Source organism: Cydia pomonella, chromosome 6 (genome assembly GCF_033807575.1).
Source record: "Cydia pomonella isolate Wapato2018A chromosome 6, ilCydPomo1, whole genome shotgun sequence".
NCBI classification, from domain to species: Eukaryota; Metazoa; Arthropoda; class Insecta; order Lepidoptera; family Tortricidae; genus Cydia; species Cydia pomonella.
The window spans coordinates 16,170,188-16,196,609 of NC_084708.1; the positions used below are offsets into that span (position 1 = coordinate 16,170,188).

The 26,422-nt window shown below is 43.4% G+C and overlaps 1 protein-coding gene across 2 annotated transcripts in view; it reads right to left on the bottom strand.

Moving 5' to 3' along the window:
* LOC133519100 (uncharacterized) overlaps positions 1-26,422 on the bottom strand; it is a 93,665-nt gene that overhangs the window by 6,450 nt on the left and 60,793 nt on the right. The window contains exons 3-11 of one of the 2 annotated variants that reach the window (XM_061853017.1): positions 19,608-19,794; positions 18,743-18,977; positions 16,000-18,656; positions 15,310-15,516; positions 14,537-14,701; positions 8,030-8,165; positions 7,157-7,354; positions 4,108-4,266; positions 419-699 (exon numbers count right to left, since the gene is read on the bottom strand). In XM_061853017.1, coding sequence (XP_061709001.1) covers positions 419-699; positions 4,108-4,266; positions 7,157-7,354; positions 8,030-8,165; positions 14,537-14,701; positions 15,310-15,516; positions 16,000-18,656; positions 18,743-18,977; positions 19,608-19,794 — 4,225 coding nt within the window. The remainder of the gene's footprint in view (positions 1-418; positions 700-4,107; positions 4,267-7,156; positions 7,355-8,029; positions 8,166-14,536; positions 14,702-15,309; positions 15,517-15,999; positions 18,657-18,742; positions 18,978-19,607; positions 19,795-26,422) is intronic. The other variant, XM_061853018.1, reaches the window with a different exon arrangement.

The window sequence follows — 26,422 nt, forward strand, 5'->3', positions numbered from 1 at the left end:
CGAATTTTCAGATATAAATTTGACCCTGCCTATATAACCCCCTTATTCATAACCGTCTACTAAAGTTGACAAGCCGCTAATAATTGTTTGTCCCTTTCCATCATACCAATACGGGCAATACGTCGGAAAGGGACAACCGATTATTAGCGGCTTGTCAACTTTCGTAGACGTTTATGAATAAGGGGGCTAGTTTATTTGTCTATCACATTGTATAGGTACCCAAAATTACACCCAAGCTGCGTTACCAATTTAATCTGTTTTATTATTGGCACTCGATGTATGTTCTAGGCAGAGTCGCCATCAGGTGTATAGGGCCGGGCAAGGTGTTTACAAATATCTGAACACGCGTCTATTGTCAAGGCGTCAGTAGTGATATTATTATTCGTTAGTGTGGCGGGTATATGTGCTGGTGACTCACGGAAGACGCGCTCGTGCTCGTAGAGCTGCCCCCAGCCGAGCACGGTGCAGTGCAGCGCGGGCGGCGGCGCGCGCGGCGGCGGCAGGCAGGCGGGGCGCAGGCGCGCGTGCAGCGCCAGGCGCGCCACGCGCAGCAGCGCGATGTCGTTGCGGAAGCCGCGCGCCGCGTAGCGCGGGTGCAGCACCACGCTGCGCACGCGCGCCGCCTGCTCCCACGGCCCGCGCGGCCACGCGCCGCGCCGCAGCGCGCCTAGTCGCGCCACCCAGTGTGCCTCCGTCGCTCTGCAATTACCGATTGTACATTAAGTAAACACACCTTACGCTGTGTTCGACGTCACCATCGATATAATTATTGTCTTACCATACTATACACTGACGCTGTACGCTATCAAAGTGTAGGTACAAGATCGAATCGTCGACGATCCCAAACTCACAAGCGGCATTGAACCATTAAGTCAAAGGAGAGACTTTGCCTCCTTGTGTGTGTTCTACCGCTTGTACAATGGGCGGTGCTCTGAAGAATTGTTTGACATGATGCGAACGGCCACTTTCTATCACCGCACCGCTCGCCGTCGGCAGGGTGTTCATCCTCATACCCTAGAGCCTAAATGGTCGCGCACTGTGCGGTTTAAGAGGAATTTCCTCCTGCGGACGCTCCGGCTGTGGAATGAGCTCCCTGCCGAGGTTTTCCCGAGGGTATACAGTATGGGGTTCTTCAAAAAAGGAGTGTACAGGTTTTTAAAGAGTCGGTAACGCGCATGTAGCACCTCTGGAGTTGCAGGCGTCCATAGGCTACGGTGACTGCTTACCATCAGGCGGGCCGTATGCTTGTTTGCCACCGACGTGGTATAAAAAAAAACTTATTCGAAATACGTAGAACTCGAAGCGCTTATAGCTGTAGCTGTTATTGAAGCAAGGGGCGACAGTAGAATGAATTGATTTGTGGTTAAGAGTCCGCAGCAAGCTCGGTTCTCCATACAGACGTAGTTACACTTTCATTTTAATACGACCAGTGCCGGATTAAGATATTTTGATGCCCTAAGCATTTCTAGACCATGGTGCCCCCTCATCAGGATTACATTGAATTTTCTTAGTAAATTGAGTGACGTTTATTGCCGCATTACTGCTGAGAATAGAATTTTCAAACGCAGCAATGTTCCAAATATTAGTTGACTTGGCCTCCGGCCTTATGCAAAGCACTTACCTACTCTGTAAGCGAGGACGTAAGACAGGCCGTACTCCGCACAGGGTTTTGCAACCTCTAGAGCTTTCTTGCGAAGCTCATTCGTGTGAGGGCAAAGGCCTTCAGTAGGGGCTTAGCCATTGGCCATTGGTTCTTGTCGTTGACGTTTCAAGGACGTTGTCCCCGTGGTCTCGGAGAAGACGGGATAAAATCGACATCATTATCTTGACGTTAGAGGTAATTTTAGAACTTAATTAAATGCGATTAAGTCCCGTTTTCTTAAATAATAATGTGTCACAATTAGGCCAATAAAATTAGATTTTTTCGAATTTAGTCCTAAAAATGCGTATAATCCGAGTTTGCTCCATTCCAGGAGGTGTGCATAAATGTTTCCTCTTTTTCGGTTTTTTTGCTTGTAAATCGAAAACAGTACGTCCGTTGGAAAAATTGGTTTGAACGAGATCTAGTAAGTAGTTTTTTTTTTAATACGTCATAAAAATTAAAAAAAAAATTTTTTTTTTTAAAACTCATATGTGTGGGGTATCTATGGATAGGTCTTCAAAAATGATATTTAGGTTTCTAATATCATTTTTTCCTAAACTGAATAGTTTGCGCGAGAGACACTTCCAAAGTGAAAAAATGTGTGCCCCCCCCCCCCCTGTAACTTCTAAAATAACGGAATGAAAAATCTAAAAAATATATATGATATACATTACCATGCAAACTTCCACCGAAAATTGGTTTGAACGAGATCTAGTAAGTAGTTTTTTTTAATGCGTCATAAAATTATAAAAAAAAATTTTTTTTTCATCAAACCCTAAATCGCGAAAGTATAAAAATCAGTGTTTTTAAAAGCAAAGGCTGAGCTTTCCATAAGGCTGAACGCGCGGAGCGTTCGATCGGCGCTTACGGATAGGCCAAAGGTCGAGCTGGAAGAAAGCCAGCCTTGAATTTGACCAATGGCTAGGTGTGAATGGCTGGACGTCCGGAGCGTCCGATCGCGGCGCGTTATCATACAATACAACCAATGGCGAAGTGTGAGCAAGGCAGAAGGCCCTGCTGCGAGAGAGGACTTGGATTTGGATCCATGGCCAAGTGAAAGTGAGGCAGTTTGCATAAAGTAGAAGGCCTAGCGTCGCATAAGACTTAATGCCGAACTGCAAAAGAGTGGCTTGAAATTGAACCTATGTAATCACGGTTCTCCTACTGCTCGGCCTTTGGCTTTACTCGAAAGCGCAACTTGATAAGATACTTTTGGTTTTCGGCCTTCGCGGGGCCTTTTGTAACACTTTGACAATTAGATCGCAGGATCACGGCTCTGCAGAAACTCGGCCTGGCCGACACATCTGGCGTGCAAGAGAGCAAAATTCGCTACAAAATCGGTAATCTACGTCGAGAAAATCGGTTGGCCACAAGCCCGACGGTAAGATTTTTTGGCCATGAGCTTTGAGGGCCTCCGCGTAAGTTTGGAGATGTGCTTACGTGTTCTCACTCTCTTACGACCCTTCGTTATTAGATGGGTACACACGTATCAAAAAGTTTCGTGTACATAAGTACTACACTACGACTGCGATGCTGATGCAGCCTGTGCGTTTTTTTCCCTACGATTTTGGTGCCCCCCCTAGACGTGGTGCCCTAAGCAAGTGCTTATTTTGCTTAATGGTTAATCCGGCACTGAATACGACTAGTCAGATTGCTCTAAAACTGTGTACTTACAATAGAATAAGATGTATCTATCTATGCCTGTAATTAGTTTATGTGTTATTAAAGCGTTTCATACAAAACATTGTTTTTAGTCTATTTCGTTTGTTTTATTATTATTTATTATTATTATTTATTTATTTCAAATAACAAATTGCACCTTACAGCTAATGCCAAAGCGGCACATATTGGAATACATTTACAACATAAAGCATTAACATTATAAAGCAATAACACATGAGCAGCTAAGACACAGGAATTCATAACGGTATAGTACTCTCAGGCATCTCTCTTTCTAATATCCTCTTGCATTCCATTATCACTCGCCCCATCGCACTCACAAACAAATCGCACTGTGGCTGCGCCTCGAGCAGGGAGTTGAGCAGTGCGTGAGCGCGCGCGACCGGCGCTTATAAGCTGGAGCAATATAAACTAATCACAATCCAACACGTACCTAGGTTTAAAATGAGAACGAAACTCCGTTTGTATGGGAAGGCGAAATTCGGCAGTTTGCTGCGGACTCTTAATTGCCTCTTTATAGGTAGCCTGAACTTACTCTAAAATTTGAAATTTGTGAAAATTTTCAAACACACATGGTTGACTGATAGAGAATACCACCCAGTCCGCCATTTATACATTATTTCTGTATTTGTGCAACAAACGTTAAATAAATAAATGTGTAACATAGGAGGAAGTGACTAACATTCGCTATATGAAATCATACTTAGTTCATGTGGTCCGAGTACGGTGACAGGCTACAATCACATCACTGTCACAGGTGACGCACAGGATAAAGTGCAACTCACTGATAGAAGCAGTGGCTGGCGGAGAGCAGCCACTCGGCGGTGATGAGCGTGGCGCCGCACTGGAAGTCGCCGTCGCGGTAGAGCGCGGCCTGCCACGGCCACGCGCCCGCCGCCGCGCCGCCGCCGCCCACCACCCTGCCCCAACGCACGCGACTGTTACTACAAATTATAACTTGTTCCTATTTGTTTCCACCCCGGTCCCAAGGGAACAGAGGGGAATGTTTTCTCATCTGGAACGACCGGTTTGACCTAGTGGGTAGTGATTCTGCCTATGAAGCCGATGGTCCCGGGATCGAATCCCGGTAAGGACATTTATTTGTATGATGATATTTGCTTCTGAGTCATGGGTGTTTTCTATGTATATAAGTATGTCATTATCTATGTGTACATATGTATATCGTCGCCTAGTAAGTACCCATAGTACAAGCTTTACTTAGTTTAGGTCTAGGTCGATCTGAGTAAGATTGTCGCTGAATATTTATTTATCTGCTGCTTACTGCCATTTTTGGACAATGTATACACCGTGTTTTTTTTGATTTGCGTTAATTTCGAGGGTGCATTAAGTAACTTTCTCAAAGACACCGATATTCTAATTAAATCCATTTCGGAGATAATCAATCATTAATTTTTATCTTATGAGGCCCTTACGAGCGTGTACACTTGCCTTAGGGCCTGTTTACTTATTGATTAGTGTTTAGTGCGAGTTCATACATTTGCTACTAAACGTAGTACTATCTCGGACGATCGACGTTCGAAATGACATTGATATGACACAGTTTTCCATTGTTTGGTTGAGTTAAATGTAATGCCCGTGTTACAACAACGCTATATGCAACATTTATAGTTTGTCAAAGGACGATCTCATGTCAACATAGACAGAGAGAATCATACTATCTTTGTTTTACATTAGTACTAGCACCCAAAAAAAAGGACGAGTATAGTTTTTTTTGTTCTTATTAACTGACAAATTGGTTTGACCAACTATAGTTACTTTTTATAAAAATAAAAATAGTAAAAAAAAAACAAAACAATTTTTTTTTTTTTTGAAAATTAACTATGCCATTTAGTTTCTTTAAACGTACTTACCGATACCCCGAAGTTAACGAAATTCAATAAAAACACGGTGTATATGTGGCTATATTGGCTACAGTTCTTGAAACCTTTAAGGAACTGGCAGCTGACACTTTCGAGATATCAAGGTAACCCACATCTCTCTAAACCGTATAACCGCTTTACAAGTTATCGCCTGAGAGAAACTTGGTAATTCAAACCAGTGTAAAAAAAAAACAAAACAAAAATCAGTGTAAACAAATAGGAAAGTTTAATTCAAAATTTAATTGTTATATTGAAAAAATATTATCATAGAACGTTTTCATTATCATAAAAAGTTTCTTTAAACTAAGGATAGCTATTATGAATCGTTTGATAAAGATCATCATTTAGGGATTTTTTTTAGTAAATACCTAGGTTTATTTCAGGTTATTTATTAAAACTAGGGAAAAAGTAAAATTTAATGTCAAAAACCTGACCGGAGACCTGGCAGATAGGAGTAACTACAGACCCATTTCGTTGGCAACAGTCATGGCAAAAATACTTGATAGTGTGCTTAACTCCCAGTTAAATAGCCATGTGAAACTGCATGATAACCAACTAGGTTTCCGACCACAGTTATCTACTGAGTCTGCGATCCTATGTCTTAAGCACACTGTCAGGTATTATGCCAAAAGTAAAACCCCGGTGGTGGCCTGTTTCCTTGACCTGTCTAAGGCTTTTGACCTGGTTTCCTATGATATACTGTGGAAGAAGCTGGAGAATACCAGTGTACCGCAGGAAACCATTAGAATATTTAAGTATTGGTATGGAAACCAGGTCAACTGCGTTAGATGGGCAGACGTGCTATCTGATGAGTACAGGTTGGAGTGCGGGGTGAGACAGGGGGGGTTGACTTCACCTATGCTCTTCAACCTGTATGTTAATGGACTAATCGAGGCGCTCAGTAGAACCCATGTCGGCTGTCATGTGGATGGAGTTTGTGTCAACAACATAAGCTATGCGGACGACATGGTGCTGCTGAGCGCGTCGGTGTGTGGGCTGCGTAAACTGTTGCGAATTTGCGAAACGTATGTCTCAAATCATGGTCTTAAATATAACGCAACCAAGAGTCAGTTCATGGTGTTTGAGTGCGGTCGCAAGAAGACAATGGATATTCCTGCTATTTGCCTCAATGGTACCCCCATAGATAGAGTGGACCATTTTAAGTACCTAGGCCATGTTCTCGCGACCGACCTCAAGGACGACCTGAATATGGAGAGGGAACGAAGGGCCCTGTCGGTCCGGGCGAATATGATCGCCCGCAGATTTGCAAGGTGCTCAAAAGAGGTTAAAGTCACACTATTTAGGGCATTTTGCACTTCCCTCTACACTTGCAATTTGTGGGCACAGTATACGCAACGGGCATACGGGGCCCTTAGGGTCCAGTACAACAATGCGTTCCGGGTGCTGATGGGGCTGCCCCGTTTCTGTAGCGCATCAGGGATGTTCGTGACGGCGCGCGTGGACTGTTTTTATACTACCATGCGTTCACGCGCAGCATCCCTGGTGCGGCGGGTGCGTGGCAGTCCCAACAGCATCCTACGAATGATAGCGGATAGGGTCGACTGTCCCTACTTGTCGCACTGTGAGGGATTGCATTCCCCCATCAGTGTTGTTTTATTTTAAATTAGTGTTTGTTGTACCTACTAACCCCTTAGTTTGTAAGTTCTACTAATGAAAATATGTGTCCATGTGTTACATGTAATAAAAATATTCATTCATTCATTCAAAAAGAACAACTACGAAAGATGAATTTCTATCTAAATAAAGGTAAAGTGGAAGAATTCAATTTCAGTACCATTTCGTAGGTATCTTGTTATAATTACCCACTTGTTATACATTGACGAACAATATGAATGCCGCTAAGGATCTCATATAAATGTCACAATGATAAGGCGCGAATTGGTTCTGAAATAAAGTTCGTCGACCGTGCGTGCAAACTGCGGCATCCGCTTACCTGGGCTGCTGGGCGTCAGCGTGCGGGCGCACGCCGCACTCGAGCGCGCCGCAGCGCACCCGCAGCGCGCGGCGCTGGCCGCACGCGGCGCGCCGGAACGTGAGCCGCGCGTCGCGCGCGCGCGCCTCGTGCCGCACCTCCCAGTACCCCGCGCGCGCCGCGCGCCCCTCGCGGGCCTCGCGCGCGTAGCCCACGGACCTGTCACATCGACGTTGCTCTAGAGTTGATTCAATCCGAGAAGAGAAGCGCAAATTACTTCCAATCCTACATTATCAAATCAAAAGTCACGTATTTTCAGGTAATGAAGGACCACATAAACCTTGCGGACTAAGCATACATACACATACAATTTTAATAATCTTAAACACTACAAATCATTTTGGCGTCACAATAGTGTCGAACTATCCAAACTACTAATCATCCATAACGGTGTCAAAACATTCGAAGATAACCGCCTCACTAGCCTAGACATGAAACGCCAGTTACGGAAAGAGAGACCTAAGCCCTCCTACGTGTATACGTTCAACGCAGCTGGCCAACTTTATTGTCACGCGTGCAATAGAGTATTTAAGAGCAAGTTCGGCCTGGCCAGCCACATTAGGGCTCATGCTAGACAACGTCCATAATGTGTTTATTTGGGGTCGCCGTCATCGAAAACGATGAGGAGGACTATATATATATATATATATGCGTGTAGGATTCGTCGAGTTCCCACGGAACCACCGAAATACCCTCTGGCCAGAAGTCCACGCTACTCACGCTAGCTATAATTCCCAGAAGCGTTCGCAGAACGTATCATTAGAGAAAGATTATGGCGCGGCAGACGGCTCGGCAAAAAACGGGCAGCTGCAGCGAGACTATAGCGATACTGACTGGAAGGTCATGGCGCGGCAGACGGCTCGGCCGAGGTCGGGCAGCTGAAGCGTGCTGTGCGCTTCATGCACGGCCTCCGCGAAGCTCTCCACGCACAGCCGGCCCCACACACCGCGCTTTCGCACCATCACGTATCCTGCAAAACGTTCAAATGATCATGGCAAGATTCAAGATACAGTTCAGGCCGTTTACCTACTTATAGACCGCGAGCCAGGAACAATTTCTATGACCAATCGCCTCATACTCATACTCATTTATTCATAAAGTTAATTTACATGTCAAAATGAAACTAGATTAAAGTTAAAACTAACTTAAAATTAAAATTACAATAAAAATTAAAACAAAGCCTATTTACATTTAAAAACTCCTCCCAGCTGAAAACTCGTGTAGTGGTTAAGAGCCCTTAATCCTTGGAGCGTTCTCCGATTTCACGAAATAACGCTCGATAGATGGCGTTGGCGCTCGGTACGCGAGCGCCGGCAACGCGACGCGCGTTTCAATGCAGACTAGAATAATCTTGATAGTTTTCAATATAATTTCAAGCAACATTAATTTTAGTGTCATATGATATCATATGGGCACTCTTTATTTTATTGTATATGCACAGTAGTTTTTTTTTTATGTACACTACTACTAAGTGTACAGACTACAGAGTGTACTATAACCCTTGCTCTTTATTCTGTCTCTTTCACACCAATGGAAAATGAAGAAGTTACTAAATGACTGCAGGTATAAATAAAGTATATTAGTGCGATAGAGAGACAGATAGTGTTTCGTTGTCGTATCGTAAACGATTGGCATGTTGGCCACACACTTGCTTATTGCCTAGCCAAAATACCAATCGTTTGCGTATATTAGTGCAATAGAGAGAGAGTAGTGCTTCGTTGTCGTATCGTAAACGATTGGCATGTTGGCTACGCACCCATGATACCTAGCCAAGAAGCCAATCGATTGCGCATATTAGTGCGATAGAGAGACAGATAGTGTTTCCTTGTCGTATCGTAAACGTTTGGCATGTTGGCTACGCACCCATGCTGCCCAGCCAAGATGCCAATCGTTTGTGCATATTAGTACAAGAGAGAGACAGGTAGTGTTTCGTTGTCGTATCGATTGGCATGGTGGCTACGCACCCATGCTGCGTAGTCAAGATGCCAATCGTTTGCGCACATTAGTGCTATAGAGTTTCAGTGTTATTTGAAATCACGTTAGGGTTTGTATTATTATTTTTGACCCGAATGAAGTCCATCCAGGTTCTTATGATGGAGTCAGGAGTTGGTCACCAGAACTCCTAATCTACTCATTATAATTCCATCGTGCTTGGGCTCAAAAGATTTGCCCTGACGAACACCATCGATCTAGATGAGGTCCAGGGTCTCATGACGGAGTCAGGAGTTGGTCACCAGAACTCCCAGAACTCCTAATCTACTCATCATAACTCCATCGAGTTTGGGCTCAATAGATTTACCCTGATGAGCACCATCAATCTAGATGAAGTCCAGGGTCTCATGATGGAGTCAGGAGTAGGTCACTAGAACTCCTAATCTACTCATTATAATTCCATCGTATTCGAGCTCAATAGATTTGCCCTGACGAGTACCATCGATCTAAATGAAGTCCAGGGTCTCATGATGGAGTCAGGAGTTGGTCACCAGAACTCCTTATCTACTCATTATAATTCCATCGTGTTTGGGCTCAAAAGATTTGCCCTGACGAGTACCATCGATCTAGATGAAGTCCAGGGTCTCATGATGGAGTCAGGAGTTGGTCACCATAATTCCTAATCTACTCATCATAACTCCATCGTGTTTGGGCTCAATAGATTTGCCCTCACGAGCACCATCAATCTAGATGATGTTCAGGGTCTCATGATGGAGTCAGGATTTGGTCACTAGAACTCCTAATCTACTCATTATAATTCCATCGTGTTTGGGCTCAAAAGATTTGCCCTGACGAGTACCATCGATCTAGATGAAGTCCAGGGTCTCATGATGGAGTCAGGAGTTGGTCACTAGAACTCCTAATCTACTCATTATAATTCCATCGTGTTTGGGCTCAAAAGATTTGCCCTGACGAGTACCATCGATCTAGATGAAGTCCAGGGTCTCATGATGGAGTCAGGAGTTGGTCACCATAATTCCTAATCTACTCATCATAACTCCATCGTGTTTGGGCTCAATAGATTTGCCCTCACGAGCACCATCAATCTAGATGATGTTCAGGGTCTCATGATGGAGTCAGGAGTTGGTCACTAGAACTCCTAATCTACTCATTATAATTCCATCGTGTTTGGGCTCAAAAGATTTGCCCTGACGAGTACCATCGATCTAGATGAAGTCCAGGGTCTCATGATGGTGTCAGGAGTTGGTCACCATAATTCCTAATCTACTCATCATAACTCCATCGTGTTTGGGCTCAATAGATTTGCCCTCACGAGCACCATCAATCTAGATGATGTTCAGGGTCTCATGATGAAGTCAGGAGTTGGTCACTAGAACTCCTAAACTACTCATTATAATTCCATCGTGTTTGGGCTCAAAAGATTTGCCCTGATGAGTACCATCGATCTAGATGAAGTCCAGGGTCTCATGATGGAGTCAGGAGTTGGTCACCAGAACTCGTAATCTATTTATCATAACTCCATCGTGTTTGGGCTCAATAGATTTACTCCGACAAGCACCATCAAATTACCATTATGATGAATAGATTAGGAGTTCTGGTGACCAACTACTGAGTCCATCATGAGACCCTCGACTTAATCTAGATCGATGGTACTCGTCAGGGCAAATCTTTTGAGCCCAAACACGATGGAGTTATGATGAATAGACTAGGAGTTCTGGTGATCAACTCCTGAGTCCATCATGAGACCCTGGACCTGATCTAGATTGATGGTGCTCGTCAGGGCAACTCTATTGAGCCCATACACGATGGAGTTATGATGAGTAGATTAGGAGTTCTGGTGACCAACTCCTGACTCCATCATGAGACCCTGGACCTCATCTAGATCGATGGTGCTCGTCAGGGCAAATCTTTTGAGCCCAAACACGTTGGAATTATAATGAGTAGATTAGGAGTTCTAGTGACCAACTCCTGACTCCATCATGAGACCCTGGACTTTATCTAGATTGATGATGCTCGTCAGGGCAAATCTATTGAGCCCAAACACGATGAGGTTATGATGAGTAGTTTAGGAGTTCTGGTGACCAACTCCTGACTCCATCATGAGACCCTGGACCTCATCTAGATCGATGGTGTTAATCAGGGCAAATATATTGAGCCCAAACACGATGGAGTTATGATGAGTAGATTAGGAGTTCTGGTGACCAACTCCTGACTCCATCATGAGACCCTGGACCTCATCTAGATCGATGGTGCTCATCAGGGCAAATCTTTTGAGCCCAAACACGTTGGAATTATAATGAGTAGTTTAGGAGTTCTAGTGACCAACTCCTGACTCCATCATGAGACCCTGGACTTTATCTAGATTGATGATGCTCGTCAGGGCAAATCTATTGAGCCCGAACACTATGAGGTTATGATGAGTAGATTAGGAGTTCTGGTGACCAACTCCTGACTCCATCATGAGACCCTGGGCCTCATCTAGATCGATGGTGTTCATCAGGGCAAATCTATTGAGCCCAAACACGATGGAGTTATGATGAGTAGATTAGGAGTTCTGGTAACCAGCTCCTGACTCCATCATGAGACCCTGGACCTCATCTAGATTGATGGTGCTCGTCAGGGCAACTCTATTGAACCCAAACACGATGGAGTTATGATGAGTAGATTAGGAGTTCTCGTGACCAGCTCCTGACTCCATCATGAGACCCTGGACCTCATCTAGATTGAAGGTGCTCGTCAGGGCAACTCTATTGAGCCCAAACACGATGGAGTTATGATGAGTAGAGTAGGAGTTCTGGTGACCAACTCCTGACTCCATCATGAGACCCTGGACCTCATCTAGATCGATGGTGCTCATCAGGGCAAATCTTTTGAGCCCAAACACGTTGGAATTATAATGAGTAGATTAGGAGTTCTAGTGACCAACTCCTGACTCCATCATGAGACCCTGGACTTTATCTAGATTGATGATGCTCGTCAGGGCAAATCTATTGAGCCCGAACACGATGAGGTTATGATGAGTAGTTTAGGAGTTCTGGTGACCAACTCCTGACTCCATCATGAGACCCTGGGCCCCATCTAGATCGATGGTGTTCATCAGGGCAAATCTATTAAGCCCAAACACGATGGAGTTATGATGAGTAGATTAGGAGTTCTGGTGACCAGCTCCTGACTCCATCATGAGACCCTGGACCTCATCTAGATTGATGGTGCTCGTCAGGGCAACTCTATTGAACCCAAACACGATGGAGTTATGATGAGTAGATTAGGAGTTCTGGTGACCAGCTCCTGACTCCATCATGAGACCCTGGACCTCATCTAGATTGAAGGTGCTCATCAGGGCAACTCTGTTGAGCCCAAACACGATGGAATTATAATGAGTAGATTAGGAGTTCTAGTGACCAACTCCTGACTCCATCATGAGACCCTGGACCTCATCTAGATCGATGGTGTTCGTCAGGGCAAATCTTTTGAGCCCAAACACGATGGGATTATAATTAGTAGATTAGGAGTTCTGGTGACCAACTCCTGACTCCATCATGAGAACTTGGACTTCATCCGGGTCAAAAATAATAATGCAAACCCTAACGTAATTTCAAGTGAAAATGCGTTTTTCAGAAAATCGCAGCCAAATAACACTAGACCTTACTCATAGTGTTGTGTTCCTGCCGGTGAGTAAGGTTGCCAGAGCTCAACGAGGGGCGGGAGGGGGTTAGGGTCGGCAACGCGCATGTAACTCCTCTGGAGTTGCAGGCGTACATATGCGGGCCATATGCTTATTTGCCACCGACTTAGTATTTAAAAAAAAGTAACACTGAAAATCCATCAATAAGCGAGTCTGTTAGGCATACTGTAAAAAATGAACTTTTATTAAGATTTTCTAATCGCAGTATATAGCACTTCTCGGAACTCCGTAGCTGATTACGATCGCAACGAATGCCTGACAATCGAGCACAGGTCCGTCCTCTAAGCGCGCTCCGCGCGGACTGAGAGCGGGGCGTCGCTGCTGCGTGATTTATACGTGTTTAAAAAAATATAAATTTACGGCAATGTAGGCCCCATAGTTACGATTTTTTTTTTATAGGTTAACATAAAGTTACAGTTTGCTATAATATTATTTTTAAAGCAAAATATGCGTACAATTTGCGGAAATAAAATATATTAAAACCCTGTTTTCGCCAAAAAAATGAAGAAAACTCGGAAGGTATTTTATCAGTTTTTTCAAATGAATCTTCGATTGTTTATCATTCCAGCCCCTCGTACGAGATATGTTGAATCAAATTGTAGTCATTCATGTACCAAATGATTCTTGTTTATAGCAAAATTGAGAACCGTAACGCCACATCTCACTGCAAAATTTGGAAAAGACTCCCAAAAAACCTCATTAAAAAAGAGGTTTAAAAGAGAAAATGAAAATTTGAACTGTTGGAGCCCCTAGTTTAGGAAACGATTATTTAAGTACGTTATCAGTTTTTGAATAAATACTAATAGTTACGTCGTAATCTTGAATGAAAAAGGAAGCATTTTACAAAATACGCTCGTCTGTAGGAATAAGGACTCTTAATATAGCTGCCGCTCCGTTGGTGGATTGAGGAATGGCAGCCACCGAAACACGTAAAACAAAAAAAAAATTGTCATCGCCTCCCGTTTCATACTTTGTCAAATGATAGTTCAGATGCTATTAATGTTAGTTAAAAAAAATCGTCAGCCGGTTATATCGCGGTGGTAAGAACATCAGCTGATCGCATGAACATGTAAAAAATAAGTGCTATACCTTTTTATGATAGCAAAAACAAATCATGAAACGTTGCATGTAGCATTTAATGTGTAATCATGTAAACATGTAATCGCCTAAAAAGCCATTAACGGATTACGCAATTTACACATTACGCATACTTTTCCGCACATAAAGTGGTAGGCGCATATTTTTACATGTTTATTTTACAGCACAGCTGACGGTCATTCCACCGCGATAGAACCGGCTGACGATTTTTTAAGTTTAAAACAGCATCTAAACTATCATCTGACAAAGTATCAGCCAGGAGGCGATGACTGACGTAATATGCTCCTGGCCCGCGGTCTATTAAGAATGGCTAAACAAAACCGACCGAAATATTTTAAGTCCTAAAAGCCTTGACCATTTTTGTTTACGAACCATATATTTTCGATAGATATTCGCATTTCAGACAACAAGATTCCATTAACCGTCATTCAATTAGTCAATGGTCAATGGAATCAGTGAGTTACTTTTGTCTTACTGTGGTTAGTCGTTAGGTACTTTTCATCAGGAGATACCAGGGTCAATCGCTGATCAGTTAAGAATAAAGAAAAAAACAAATATTTTTTGTGTATTTACAATGTAGAATAAGGCCCATTAATCCCCTTTACCTTCCTCGTTGTAGGGTACGACTTCGTTGTCGATCTCGTCGGCGAGCGCCACGCAGCTTTTCTCATCGTCGCCGAGCGGGCAGTCCGGCACGCCGTCGCACACGCGGAGCTGTTCCACGCACTGCTTCGCGTTCGCGCACACGTACTGGTCTTCCCTACACCATTCTGTAAGTAAAGCCCGAGTTTAGTACAATGAGCTTAAAACGATGAGTGTTGTTTCAAGTAATTCCCAACATCAGTGGTGCCCAAAGTTGACTGGGCTCTGCTCTCTCCTACTACGAGTAATAATTGCCAAATTCGGGACCCACCTCTTAGCCGTCTTAAAAAGGGGGCATAAAATATTATTGGTAACTCCCAGATAACCTAGTAGTTTCAAGTTCCACTCAATATTCGCTCGCGACCCATAGTTTGGAAAATGCTAACCTACATAGTTCAGCAGGGTTACCTGAAAAATCTTATGTAACGAATGACCAATATTTCGAGATACTTAATCAGCTGGGAGTTTTTTAATGGAGATTATAGAGATCTAGCAATCGCAAAGAGCAAAACATCAACTGCTAACATCTGATCAAGAGAAGATCATCAACATCATGAGCGGTGTTTCAAGTTTTGTATGGTTCTGCAGGATTAGTTGTAGGATCCTATTGTAAGGTTTTACAATAGGATCTTGTTTCGGAATACCTACTTAATCTTGGGTGATCCAGCAATCGATATGAGTCAAACCTCCGAGCATCATTCAATGAGTAGGGAAATACGAGTGAACCCATCCTTACCGCATCTGTTCTCGTCAGAGTAGTCCCAGCAGTCGACGACGCCGTCGCAGATCTTGGCGTCAGCGAAGTCGGCGCGCAGGTAGTCGGCGCAGGAGCAGGCGCGCTCGTCCTCGCCGCCCGCGCAGTCTAGCAGGCGGTTGCAGCGCGACGTCAGTGGCAGGCACGCGCCGCTCGTGCAACGGAATGACGTGCTGTTGTCGCATTCCTCTGGTAATGCAATCAAATCATTGTCAAACCCATCATTGCTTCAATTAGGAACAATTTTCACGTGCAAGGCTTAAAATGTATGTGAAGGTGGGCTTTATCCACATACAATTATAGCAGTATATACAGGGTAGATTTTTTAAATTGGATCTCGCGCTGCTACGCAAACAATGATCTTAGGAGACCTTCTCTAACTTTTTGAGTACCTAATGTCGATATTGTCGATTGACATTACTACAGATTTTGAGGAAAAAGTACAGTAACATTATGATTTGTGATTTTAAAAAAATATACATATCGATCCCATTTCTATCCAGAATCGAAAGGTTCTTCGAGACCAATAAACTTACGTTAATACACTATTTTTTGTACAACATAGGCATAAATAAAGATTAGAATTTTAAAGATATAAATAGTACACACACAGTATTCATAGGTTAGGAAAGGCCACGCCAGAAACAGTTTACAGATAACTAATAATCATACCTGTTTTAACGGCGTCTTTTGTTATTTCTTTTTCTAAATATAATTTGTTGAAGTTCTTTTCGGGAACAGGTTTTTCTATGATGATTACCTCTTGTTTAGAAGGCGGACTTTTACTAAATGTCTTAGTTAAAATTTTGAATCCCGCCTGGTTTAAAGTGTAACTAGATGGTATAGCTTTGGTAGAAATGACTCCACCTGGAGTTCGAAATAAAGTATTATTCTGAGCATCTGATATCGTCGCCAAATTCGCTAATTGTTTTAGTTTATCAATAGTAAGAGTATTTGTTTGATTAGTAGGTATTTCTAAAACGACATCGGGTTCCAAGGCAAGTTCGTATGCAGGAAGGTCTAAAGTTTTGTTCGCCTGTTTGCTACTAACACTTCCAGTAACATGGTATGAGACCCTATACGTGCCTTCGGGTACGAATGTGCCATTTTCCTTCTTAATTTGAATATAACCTCCTAGTTCATCACTCGCTTTAGGAAATCGGTTACTACCAGTGACCATGTCTGGTGAACTGGCGAAAGTTATACTGTCACTGACTTCTGTTAACATATCTTCTTCGTCGGGTTTGACTTCTCCGTCCTTAGATTTCAATTCAAGTTTAGGTGTCACGTAATCGTCATTATCATTTATACTCCTCTTTGTAGTCTTTTCCGTAACCGTCTGAGATCTTATATTGCTACGAAAAAAACTACGCTCATTTTCCTTCGTCGGAGATTCAACCCGTATTAACGGCCTCGGTCGTAGAGGACGGTTTACGCCAAGATTAGATTTGGCGGGTAGTAGAGTGATGACTCGTGTTGTTGTTGCTTCGACTTCATCCTCGGGTACAAGTTCAACTGATCCAGTCATTTTGATGTGAGTCTGGCGCTCTTCATTTTCAGATTCATCCAATTCTTTTATAGGTTTTTCAGTCGTGCTTTGTGTATATCGTTTTATAATTTCTGTCAGATTTCTTAGTATTGATACTTTTCCCGAGAACTTTGGTGTAGTGTTTGGAAATGGAGCGTCATTTTTAGTAATAATAGCTTGCAACGTATCATTGTAATATTTCTCCGGTGAGTGTTTATTGAATGTGCCATTATCATTGGTTGAGGTATTTACCAATTCCCAGGTGTGGTGAGGGGTCTCTGTACTTGGTATAATCGAAACTTTGTTATTCGGTCGCCTTGTGGAGTTCTCCGTATCGTCGTGACCATCAGCTGCTTTCGTCGTACTGCTAGGTGACATGTCTCTTGAGGACATAGTTGACATGGTGCTGGTTGAAGTTGAAGTTGTAATTGTTGATGAAGTACTGCTTGTAGTGACTTCTTGTTTCTTAAGAATTGACGCGCCTTCTATTGAGACTTTTTCAGTACTGTTATCTTGTTGCTCAAATTGTACCACGTTTAGTGTTACAGACGTCGTTTTTTCCTTAGGAGGCCTTTCCACTGGTTTTCCATCATCTTCATCGTCTCCGCTTGTATCTTCTGATTCCACTACTGCACTGATTTTATCGACAGGAATGGGATGAGCTTTCGGAAAACTAGATCCTAACGTTTCCATATTTTTCAATGGTGGGGCAAACGTAGGAAGAGTAAAACTTGTGTATACAGGACTTGGTACGTATACTTCTGCACCCAAATTAGGATCCACACTTAACAAGCCTGGAGGCTTATACGTAACTTTGTCTCTTTTTTTCACTGGAGGGATAGGACTTAAAAAGCTTTCTAGAACCGATGAATCTTCTACTACCTCAGCGACACCGATCCTATCTTCAGCATTTTGTTCAATGGGTTCTATAGGCTGCTCCTCAGTTACCACAGGCACGCTGCTGGTGGACTCGTAGTATGGCCTGGTGATTGGCCGCCACGGTTCATTATCAACAACATGTGGTACAGTAAAAAGAGTATCGATTTTAGGGATATCTTTGTATTGATTTTCATTAGTAAGGAGATCCAGTAATATTTGAGAAACATTATTCGTGTTTATCTCGGGAGGAGATGATGTGGTAATGGATGACGTCGCCAATCTAGTCGTAGTTCTTTCGGAATCGGTTTGTGGAGTAGGATCTGTTTTTGGTTTTACATTCAAGGTAGACTTAATCGTAAATGGTCGCGCCTTTGGTGTACTTGTAGGAACTCTTCTTGTTGTGGATGGTCTAAACGTAGACGGTCTAATGAAGGGAGGTTTCGTTGAGGGTGCTTTAGCCGTAGTTGTTGCTTTCGTTGTAGGCGTTGTCTTAATATTTGGTTTTTCGTCGTTTTTTGGTGGACTAGAGTTTTGTTTATTTTCAGTAATATCAGCTTCAGTCTTTGTGATCTGGAAAGTACCTTGAACTACAGGCAAATTTTCTGTGTCAATATCCGGCTCATCGGGATCTTTCTTTTTATTGGACATACTTGGTTTCACTGTGGTTTTGCGAACAACACCTACTCTCGTTTGCAGTGTCTTATCTTTACTACTAAGCGGCGGAGGTGCTTTTGAACTACTTATTACCATGGTGTCATTTAAAGCCTCTTTGACATAAGATTCAGAGTGGTATGTGTGGGTTAGATCCCTCTTTATAACTATGCTAGACATATCAATTTTAATTTGTCCAAAAGCTGGATTCTTCGAGTTCAAGTCTTGAATCAAAATATTTTTCAGCGTTTCTTCTATATTTGAGACAGAACTGAAAAAGAAATCGAAGTTTAAAAATGGGGTTACATTAGGGCTTGAGGTTGTAGTAACTAGGCTGAACCTGGTGAACCTCCATACCTTGGTATTTTTCTCCTGTCAAGGTAGAGTCTGAAGTGCACGTCGAGCCGGCGGTCGCCGAAGCCGGTGACGAGGGCGCCGGCGAAGGCCTGGCGCAGCGGAGACGGCGCGGCGTACGCCTGTCGCAGCGCGGCGCCGTAGCGGCGCTGCCGCTCGCGCCACGCGGGGCTGCCCGCCGCGCCGCCGTACACGTCGCCGCGGGTCACGCGTAGCGTGCCCTCGAACGACATTATAGCTGAAATAATATATGAGACCATTAATGTGTGTGAAATAGAAATTGACACTATTTAATTAAACTATATCGCGACGTCCGATTTAGATCCTAATTCAATTTAGGTACAGGAATATGAAATGGAAATCAAAAATTAGGAGTGTATAATATGTATATGTAATGTATATATGTATGTAAACACTTTATTGTACATAAGGGACAGGTAAAGATACAATAAAAAAATTGTTGGCAATGTAAAAAGGCGAACTTATCCCTGTAAGGGATCTCTTCCAGTCAACCTTTACCAAGGTAACCGAATTATCACTTTATTAAAGTAAATATATGAATAACGGTTAAATGTTGCAGCAACCAGATAGTACCTGTAATTTTTCTTCAATTGTAGACAGATATTTGTAAATTAGGTCTATAACGAAATCAATTTGTAGCTATTAGCTAAATTGCTCATATGTTTATTTTAGACTGTTTGTTTCTCAGTAAATTAAAAACAAACAAAAAAAGTTCACTTACGTTCCCCATTATTACCCTCATTGATGTCACTCTAGGAGTAGTTGAGGTGATAATAACAAGAGACGTTCAATAAGAATCAGAGGTGGAACGTGAATTTCTAGCTAGCTTAGTTGCATTGTTACTCACGCTCCCCGTTGTCAGGCCTCAAGGCCCCCATGTAGAAGGCCAGCGCCGCGACGGCGAGCACCGCCACGGCCGCCAGCAGCGCCCCACCCACTAACGCCGCCGAACACAATTTGCCGCTCCCGCCGCGGGATCCGCTGCCGCTGCCGAGCCCGCGCCCGTACCCTCCGCCCGCGAACCGGTATTCACTCTGTTAACAACATCAGAAAGTTTAGAGACGTTTAGAGACGTTAGAGACGAGAAAAGCTTTTGGCAAGGGTGTAGAAGACAATCAAGCTTTTATTGCCGATTGCACATAAATAAACAGGTAAGATCAACCGGGATAAATGCAACTATGGGATTATTGCGTTTATTTCAGTTCCCGTGTTAACAACGTGAATTATAAAAGTTGCCGTCTTCTAGTGATGTTACTTATCACTAGAGCCTGCTATCATGCACTAGATGACGCTGCAGCCAGAATCAAGTGAGCTACTTGGAGAATAAAATGTAACAGAGGGCATTTCGACCAATCGTATTCAAGAATTAACACAATAGGCGCAATAAGATAAGTAATAGATTATCTTTTTTTATTTTTTATTGATAAAATATAGTTATTTTACATGTCAACTCATTATATCTATTTAATCGCACATTATTATTTTATAGATGAAAACATTATTTACACAAATATAATTATTTCAAAGTTCATTATCATTACGGGTCGAATTATTTTAACTTATTTTAAAAAGAATTAATCAGATTTATATAATATTCAAATATAATTATAATTTTTAATGAACGATTTTTTTTTAAGTGTAACTTATTTCTATCATATGCAATTAATTATATTTTTTTTTTGTTTTAAGTTTAAAATAACTAAATAATACTAAAAAAAAAATATGACGCCGTCAAAGTCAAACGTGTTTTTCTATTTTCTCTTAAATTATTTTCTATATTTTGTATTTACATGTTGATTTTTAACTTTATTTTATGGAAAAAAGTACCCTTGACATGTCTACATACAATCAAGAATCATATATCGGGTATAATAAGATACCATAAATGTTCGACATGTATTACAAGATGCATACCTAACGGAAATGATTACGAGAAGTAAAACACGCGGCCAATTAGCGTCTCTACAAAACGCACGTCCACCACCCTCGCCCGCCTCGTCCGTCTCCTCGCAACCGTCGTCGGGCGATGAATTCGCCACCGCGCCCGACACCAGCGAGTCGAGCGACGAGTGCGGGCCGCCGCCGCCGCCGCCACGACCACCTGCGCGACGAGGGCGGCCACCGCTGCCGGCACGCTTGGGGCCTGCGGGACATCCTGCCCCGCCCACGGCTCCCGCTGCCGGTGGTGTAGTGCGTCGCATGCGATGGTCTCAATCCATGAATGAGAACGTCATGCGCGCCTACTATGGGGCTACAGAGGGGGGAACACAGCTATCCGCGTATCGCTCAAGAATACTTCCTCTGTTTCAGGCTCTTGAACCTACCATCATCGTATCGGAACAACGATTATCGGATCAGGTGCGCGTCATTCAGCGGCTAAAGCGGTTGGATGACGCGACACTTGATCGGCTTCGCCAGGAGGCTCTCTCTGCTCGCGCGGACTCCTCCTCGGTGCGAGATCTGCCCGCCATGTCGCCGGATCCGATGCCCGCACCCGACCTGGCATCGGGGGCGCCGCGGGTTGATTTCAGTACCGATGAGGGGGACTTTGCGAATCAGAGCGTGAGTACATCTGCCAATGAGCAACTGAGGAGGACTCTGGAAGAGGTGATTACGCAGTATCGGTCCACACCCAACACTAGGCCACGATTACCACGTTTGCCTATGAATAAACGCAATCTAGCGCTAATGGGAGCCCTAAACGCTTTACTAGAGCCATATCTGCGGACTAGTAAAGATTTAGATGATACGCACGCGATCATGTATTGCGGAGCCATCGCGGCGTGCCGTGTTGCACGAGTCAAGTTTCCGGACGCTGAACGTGCACCTAGGACCGCCGGAGGCGCCCCCGCATGGCAAATACGGATCGAGCGACGTATCAACTCGTTTAGGACTCTCATTGCAAAGCTGATCTGCTTCAGGGGGGGCAACCACCGCCCCCGAGTAATGCGCTTTGTGAATCAGGCGTTCGCGGGGACGGGTATTGAGCCCCGCGACTATATTGCCAATCTCACGGAGCGCATCGACTTTCTTAAGCAGAAAGTGTATGCATGGGCAAACCGTATTCGCCGCTACAGAAAGCGTGTGGATCGATTCCAGCAGAATCGTCTTTTTCAGAGTGATCAAAGGAAGGTATACCGAAAGTGGGAGGAAACCAACCTTCGTGCGTCCGACACGCGGTCGCCGGATGCTACTGCCATGACTGATTTCTGGCGTAGCATCTGGTCAGTGCCTGTCGAACACACCGAGGGGGGTTGGATGAGTGTTGTCGAGCGTGAGTGCGAGTCCATTGAACCTATGGGGGCAATTACCATCAGCCCCGATGACGTAAGTTGTGCCATCCGCACGGCCCAGAACTGGAAAAGCCCTGGGCCGGATGGATTGCACAACTTCTGGCTAAAATGGTTCCGATGCTCGCACTCACGCTTAGCAGCACAATTTCAACAAGCCCTCGAGCTTGGTTCTCTCCCACCTTCCTTAACAACTGGTGTCACCTTCCTGCTCTATAAGTCCGGTAGTACCACGGAAGCAAAGAACTACAGACCCATCACGTGCTTGCCTACACTCTACAAGCTCCTTACATCCATTTTGAGATCAAAAATAAACGCGCACATTGTCGCAAACAACATTTTGGCCTCCGCTCAAAATGGATGTAGGGTTGGGTCCCGTGGTACTAAAGAGCTCCTCCTCATAGACATGACCATTTGCCAACAAATCCGGCGGAATAAGGGGGCCCTCTCTGCCGCTTGGATTGACTACAAGAAGGCCTATGATTCGGTGCCTCACTCATGGCTGGGGAGGGTCTTAGAGCTGTATAAAGTTGATACAGCTTTAAGAGCCTTCCTAAGCGCGTGTATGAGGCAGTGGACCACAGTCCTTCGTCAACCAGGAGGTGGGGATGACCGCCCTGGCCCGCAGGATTTTATAAGGATTGAGCGAGGAATATTCCAGGGTGATAGTCTGAGTCCCCTGTGGTTCTGCCTAGCTCTGAATCCCCTCAGCACCCTGCTGAAGGATTCGGGACTAGGTTGCCGGCTTCGGAGAGAGGGTGAAGTCATTTCTCACCTTCTGTACATGGATGACCTCAAATTATTTGCACCAAATAGCCAAGACTTGTTGGAGCTACTGAAAACCACCGAAGTTTTCAGTAGTGCCATCAACATGGAGTTTGGTGTCGATAAATGTGCGGTTATGCATGTACAGCGGGGGAAGGTTGTAAATTCAACAAATTTACAACTATCTGAGGCAATGTCTTTCAGATCTATCTCTGAATCAGAAACCTACAAATACCTTGGTATGTCACAGTCGTTGGGTATTGAGGACGAGGGTATTAGACAGTCGGTGAAGGAACGCTTTTTTAGTCGACTCACAAAAGTCCTTAACAGTCTTTTGTCAGGAGGCAACAAAGTGCGCTCCTTCAACGCCTGGGTAATGCCCTTACTCACATACTCCTTTGGCATACTAAGGTGGACTCAGACCGAACTGGACGCCCTGGACCGGAGGGTCCGACTACTGCTCACCACACACCGTATGCTGCACCCACGCTCGTCAATTATGAGATTGTACATCCCACGGAAGTGTGGAGGTCGAGGCTTCCTAAACGCCAAAGATCTCCACAACCGCGAGGTGTGCAATCTCAGGAATTATTTCCTTAACAACGAGTGTGGGATGCATCGTGATGTGGTGGCAGTAGATAGGAACCTCACGCCGCTCTCCTTGGCAAACGAGAACTGGCGCAAACCTGTGGTACTAAGTACTGCGGATCGCAGGGCGGCATGGGAGAGTAAGGTGCTACACGGGCGGTTCTACAAGGCCCTAACGGGATCCGACGTGGACCTGCTCGCGTCGGTGAACTGGTTACGATTCGGGGACCTCTTCGGAGAAACCGAGGGTTTTGCCTGTGCAATTGCGGACGAAGTTATGATGACGAACAACTATCGGAAATATATCCTGAAGGACGGTACGGTCGACATTTGTCGGGCATGCCGCCGTCCCGGTGAGTCACTCAGGCATATCATTTCCGGTTGTTCTCATCTTGCTAACGGCGAGTACTTGCACAGACATAATCTCGTAGCCAGGATTATTCACCAGCAACTTGCTCTTCTATACGGCCTTGTGGACCGCGAAGTACCGTACTACAAGTACTCACCTGCGCCAGTTCTCGAAAATGGTCGTGCCACGCTCTATTGGGATCGATCTATTATCACTGACAGGACTATTGTAGCCAATAAGCCTGACATCGTGATAATAGATCGATCGCAACGCCGGGCCGTGCTCGTCGACATCACCATCCCCCATGACGAGAATCTCGTGAAAGCCGAGAAGGACAAATCCAGTAAGTACCTAGACTTGGCTCACGAGATAACCGCCATGTGGGATGTTGATTCGACGATCATTGTCCCGATAGTCGTTTCAGCGAACGGTCTCATAGCGAAGAGTCTCGAACAACACCTTGAGAGACTCTCGCTAGGTGGTTGGATCAAGGGTCAGATGCAGAAGGCGGTGATCTTGAGCACGGCGCGGATAGTGCGGCGGTTCCTCTCCCTGCGGCCCTGACCACCGGCAGCTTGGGCCTTGCCCCGCTGCTGGCGGCACCCTAGGTTAGGTTTTTTACAATATGTTTATATGTGTTTTGTATTTTTTTTTTTTTTATGTATTTTTATATTTTACTTTTATATCCATATTGTAAAAAACCTCAGTCTAAGAATTAAGAGAAATAAAGGAAATAATAATAAAATAAAAAAATTGTTTAATAAATAACAATCTTACACTACTTAACAGCTATTATTCTTCGTATTTACATTGATCTTGGGCAAGTAATCAGGTGGTCTCAGATGGCCGAAAGAAATCATTTACAGAGTATAGTGCATCCGTAATCAACTTAAGCTTTAGTTTGTTTTCAAACGTTCTATCGATTTAAATGTTGTAAACCTGTCTGTTGGGTTGCACGATGCATCTATCGTTACCACTCAGTATCAACATCTATAATGTTTCGGTACTGTTTGTCTTCTCTGAAGTCCATCTGTTGTTTCTTTTGATGTAATGACTGTTTGTTGCCATAATAAAATAAATAAATAAAATAAATAACCCCTTAGTTGCATGTATTCCGGTTGACCTTAGGTACTTTATGTTGCTCAGTCGTCTAAGATTTAAAGAAGAGATTCTCAAAAGCACGAACTCGGGTTCAGGTGTACATGCAGTTTTTGTAGCCACGCATACATCATCAAATTATCTTTAAGGCACAATACAATACATTAGCTGGTCATCTGACTTACATCTTAACCCTTTACCAGGCTGACAATTCAAAAATAACAATGGAATGTCAGTCTTACTCATCGAAAATAGAACACATGTTTGAAGTGCTTCATGTGGGAAATATATATCCCTTAGGTTGGTAAAGGGTTAACATGTATTCGCTGTGTTAAATTTTAGCTTAAATATTTTTATATAAGTAGTTAATAATTGTTATCAACTATTTAACATCATCTTAGTTGTAGCATTAGTTAATGTAATGTACTGGTACTAATTAATTGAACCGTAAGATTACTGCATGTTTACTGGAAGAAGACACTTATATAAGATGTGGTTACCTATAATTAGATAAGCATCAGTCCTGTTGTCATATAAGAGCATATAAGATGTTATATCTGTTGGTAATCCTAAATAAAGAAAATAAAAATAAAATAAATGGACACCGAAAAATGGGTCCACACACTGTTTTTCGTTTACACCATTTACATAGCAAAATCTATATACCTACAACATATTTCCTTTCGAAAAGTGAAAGATTTGTGTGAAATACTTCAGTGCAAAAGGCATGACACGTCAGCATTGCCTTGACACAATGTTGAAATCATTAGGCATTTGCTGGACATCATGTGCGCTGGGAACTGCCCACGGGCAACGCCAAATAACCCACACCTTTTACGTTCCGTCAATTTATTCCGCGTGACTCGTATATCAAAACCGATGAAACACAAATGTAATCGATGTAATATCTGGGTTCACAAGCGTTGCTTTTGCCTATTATAGCATTATTTTTAGATATGTCAAAGGCATTTGATTTTGTAAACCATAAAACGCTTCTCAATAAACTTTACGATTATGGCATTAGAGGTAAAGCCCATGACTGGCTTACTAGCTACCTAAATGATAGGAGACAGTGCACTGAAATATGTAAAGTAATTAATGATAAAAAAGTTTGTGTCATGTCAGAATATAAACTTTATGGCCGAGGAATTCCTCAAGGAAGCATTTTAGGACCATTATTATTTATTCTATATATTAATGACCTTCCCGATGTAACAACACACAAATCTATATTATTTGCTGATGATACTACTTTATTGTTTAAATGTACGAACGTAGACACCTTTGAAAATGAAATTAATGAATCTATTAAAGCCATAGTAAATTGGCTGAATAATCATGATCTTAGAATTAATATTAGTAAAACCAAAGCTGTACAATTTAGAACAAATAAGAGCCAAGCATTATCTATAAATAGAATGTACAATAATATTAAAGTAGAAATGGTTAATTCGACTGTCTTTTTGGGATTAACTCTTGACGAACACTGTAACTGGAAGAAACATATTGACCTTGTATGCACTAAAGTGAACCGATTTGTGTACGCACTCAAACGACTAAAAAATATCGCAT